Raw genomic sequence first — 3,904 nt, 5'->3', positions numbered from 1 at the left:
ATATCCAGGTGGTGTCTGGGATCTGATAGTTCCTAGGTATCCTCTCTAGGATTTTCCGATGCATCTTGATGGTCACTTCCAGTGGAAGCACACCATAGAGTTGCCTTGGAGGACCTAGAAAATTCCTAGAGGGGACTTTTAAAAAATTGGGATGCAGGTAGCTGAAACTGTAACTAGGTAGTGTCTGGGGTCTGATGGTTCCTAGGTATCCTCTCTAGGAATTTCCCAGTGCATCTTGATGGTCACTTCCAGTGGAAGCACACCATAGAGTTACCTTGGAGGACATAGAAAATTCCTAGAGAGGACTTTTAAAAAATTGGGATGCAGGTGGCTGAAACTGTATCCAGGTAGTGTCTGGGGTCTGATGGTTCCTAGGTATCCTCTCTAGGAATTTCCCAGTGCGTCTTGATGGTCACTTCCGGTGGAAGCACACCACAGAGTTGCCTTGGAGGACCTAGAAAATTCCTAGAGATGACATATATATTTTTGGATATATGGGGGAAGTTTATGAAACTGCACAAAGTTTGTCTTTGCGGGAGTGACATCTAGATATAGCATTCTGTGTTGGGCGGGGATCCTGCCTAAGGATTCTCCATTGCCACTGGATGGTAAGGTGCAGTGAGCGCCTACCTGGCTGAGACGTGAGTTGGGTTTCCTTCTTCTCCCCTTGCAGTGGCAATCTACCTTGGCATCAAAAGGAAGCAGAACCCCGGCTGCTCCGATTTACCTGGAATGTGAAGCTGACCAGCCCCCGCTCGGCCGAGGCTCTGCTGGCCGCCCTCCGCCAGGCCACGGACTCTGCCCACTGCTTCTGCCGCCAGACGGAGCCCTTTGTCCTCTCCTGCTCCTTCGAGAAGGCCCCCAGCGAGCTCTTCTGCGCCTTCGAGGTGGAGGTCTGCCGGCTCCAGCGCCTGGGCGGCCTCCACGGGGTGCTCTTCCGGCGACAGGCCGGCACCTCCCTCGCCTTCCGCAGCCTGGTGGGAAAGATCTCCGACCAGCTGCAGCTCTAGCCCGGCGGGCGGCCAGCCCAGGGGACCCTCCCGGGAGACCCCCGCCCCAGAAACACACCCGGTGCAGTCCTCCATGCTCCCAACATTTCCGGTTCTGGTGCACCGAGGAGCCACTCTGGGGACGAGGCTGCCTTGCAATTGTGGGGGCGTCGGGTGCAGATTTGGGGTGCAAAAGGTGGCGATACCATTAGGACTCTTCTGGACGATCACAGAAGAAACACAGGCTGCAGACAAAATCCTCAACCCCATAGTTTCAGGGATGGGTCTGATCCTGCATTGCATTGCATCGAGGAGCTGCTCTGGGGGAAGGGTTGCCTTGCACTTGTGGGGGGATTCGGGGGCGTTTGGTGTGGATTCTGGGGTGCAAAAGGTGGGGATGCCGTTAGGACTCTTCTGGACGATCACAGGCTGCAGACAAAATCCTCAACCCCATAATTTCAGGGATGGGTCTAATCCTGCATTGCATTGCATCGAGGAGCTGCTCTGGGGGAGGGGTTGCCTTGCACTTGTGGGGGGATTCGGGGGCGTTTGGTGTGGATTCTGGGGTGCAAAATGTGGGAATGCCATTAGGACTCTTCTGGGGGGGAAAGTATCCGAAGGAAAGAGGGATAACAGGCTGTAGGCAAGATCCTCAACCTCCAAAGTTTCAGGGATGGGTCTGATCCAGTACTGGGGTGCATTGAGGAGCTGCTTTGGGGGGATTTGGGGGGCATTTGATGCTGATTTGGGGGTGCAAAAGATGGGAATGCCATTAGGACTCTTCTGGGTGAATAGTATCCAAAGGAAGGAGGGATAGCAGGCTGCAGACACCAACATTTCAGGGATGGATGCATCGAGGAGCTGCTCTGGGGATGGGGTCACCTTGCACTTGTGGGGGGATTCGGGAGCATTTGATGCTGATTTGGGGGTGCAAAAGATGGGAATGCCATTAGGACTCTTCTGGGTGAATAGTATCCAAAGGAAGGAGGGATAACAGGCTGCAGACACCAACATTTCAGGGATGGATGCATCGAGGAGCTGCTCTGTGGACAGGGTTGCCTTGCACTTGTGGGGGCATTTGATGCAGATTTTGGGGTGCAAAAGGTGGGAATGCCATTAGGACTCTTCTGGGTGAAAAGTATCCAAAGGAAGGAGGGATAGCAGGCTGCAGACATCAACATTTCAGGGATGGATGCATCGAGGAGCTGCTCTGGGGACGGGGTCACCTTGCACTTGTGGGGGGATTTGGGGGCGTTGGATACAGATTTTGGGGTGCAAAAGTTGGGGTGTCATTAGCACTCCTTTGGGTGAAAAATATTCCAAGGAAGGAGGGATAACAGGCTGCAGACACCAATGTTTCAGGGATGGATGCATCAAGGAGCTACCCTGCACTTCTGGGGGGATTCGGGGGTGTTGGATACAGATTTTGGGGTGCAAAAGGTGGGGTGCCATTAGCACTCCTTTGGATGAAAGATATATCCCAAGGAAGGAGGGATAACAGGCTGCGGAAACCAACGTTTCAGAGAGAGATATATCAAGGAGTTGTTCTGCGGACGAGATCGCCTTGCACTTAGGGAGATTTAGGGGTGCAAAAGAGAGATAATAGGCTGCAGACAAGATCCTCAACCCCATAGCTTCAGGAATGGGTCTGATCCAGTACTGTGGTGCATTGAGGAGGCTGAACCTTGCAATTGGGGGATTTGGGGGCATTTGAGGCGGATTTTGGGGTGCAAAATTGAGGGGATGTTACTAGGACTATTCCAGGGGGAAAATATCCCAAGGAAGGAAGGATAAGAACAGGCTGCAGACAAGATCCTCAACCCCAAAGTTTCAAGGATGGGTCTGATCCAGTATTGTGGTGCATTGAGGAGGCTGAACCTTGCAATTGGGGGATTTGGGGGCATTTGAGGCGGATTTTGGGGTGCAAAATTGAGGGGATGTTACTAGGACTATTCCAGGGGGAAAATATCCCAAGGAAGGAAGGATAAGAACAGGCTGCAGACAGGATCCTCAACCCCAAAGTTTCAGGAATAGGTCTGAGCCAGTATTGTGATGCATTGAAGAAGGTGAACCTTGCAATTGGGGGGTTTGGGGGGCATTTAATGGGGATGCCATTAGGACCAGGCAAAAAATATCCCAAGGAAGGAGGGATAGCAGGCTGTAGACAACATCCCTGTATGGCTCCAATGTTTCAGGGTCTGATGCATCAAGTAGCAACTCTAGAGAGGTTAAACCTTGCAATTTTGGGGGGCATTTGATGCAGATTTTGTGGTGCCAAAGAGGGGGAACACCATGGGTGGAAAATATCCCAAGGAAGGAGGGACAAGATCCGCGATCCCTGTATGCTTCCAGCATTCCAGGGTCTGATGCATCAAGGAGCTGCTCTGGGGATGTGGTTGCCTTGCACTTATGGGGGGATTTGGGGGTGTTTGATGTGGATTTTGGGGTGCAAAAGGTGGTGATGCTGCTAGGACTCTTCTGGACCAAAAGTATCCAAAGTAAGGAGGTATAACAGGCTGCAGACGAGATCCTCAACCCCATAGTTTCAGGGATGGACATGATTCTCTATTGCGATGCATCAATGCATCAAGGAGCTGCTTTGGAGAGGGGTTGTCATGCACTTGTGGGGGGATTCGGGGGCATTTGATGTGGATTTGGGGGTGCAAAAGGTGGCGATGCTGTTAGGACTCTTCTGGACCAAAAGTCTCCAAAGTAAGGAGTTATAACAGGCTGCAGACAAGATCCTCAACCCCATAGTTTTAGGGATGCATCGAGGAGCTGCTCTGGAGAGGGGTTGCCTTGCACTTGTGGGGGGATTTGGGGGTGTTTGATGTGGATTTGGGGGTGCAAAAGGTGGGGATGCTGTTAGGACTCTTCTGGGTAAAAATACGTACCCGAAGGAAGGAGGGATAACA

General features: G+C 52.2%; 1 protein-coding gene across 3 annotated transcripts in view; it reads left to right on the top strand.

Annotated features, from left to right (window-relative positions):
* Positions 1–3,694, top strand: part of LOC137094997 (MAP/microtubule affinity-regulating kinase 4-like) — a 79,636-nt gene extending 75,942 nt beyond the window's left edge. Inside the window, exons 17-18 of one of the 3 annotated variants that reach the window (XR_010908751.1) lie at positions 674–1,185; positions 1,750–3,694. Coding sequence is in view for 2 of the 3 variants with exons in the window: in XM_067461120.1 (XP_067317221.1) it covers positions 674–1,010 (337 nt within the window). In the remaining variant the exon portion in view is untranslated. Of the gene's footprint in view, positions 1–673 lie in introns of all 3 variants that reach the window. The other 2 variants (XM_067461120.1, XM_067461121.1) reach the window with 2 other exon arrangements.
* Positions 3,695–3,904: the final 210 nt, after the last annotated feature.

This window comes from Anolis sagrei, chromosome X (assembly GCF_037176765.1).
Source record: "Anolis sagrei isolate rAnoSag1 chromosome X, rAnoSag1.mat, whole genome shotgun sequence".
NCBI classification, from domain to species: Eukaryota; Metazoa; Chordata; class Lepidosauria; order Squamata; family Dactyloidae; genus Anolis; species Anolis sagrei.
This window is presented reverse-complemented; position numbering and strand designations above follow the sequence as displayed.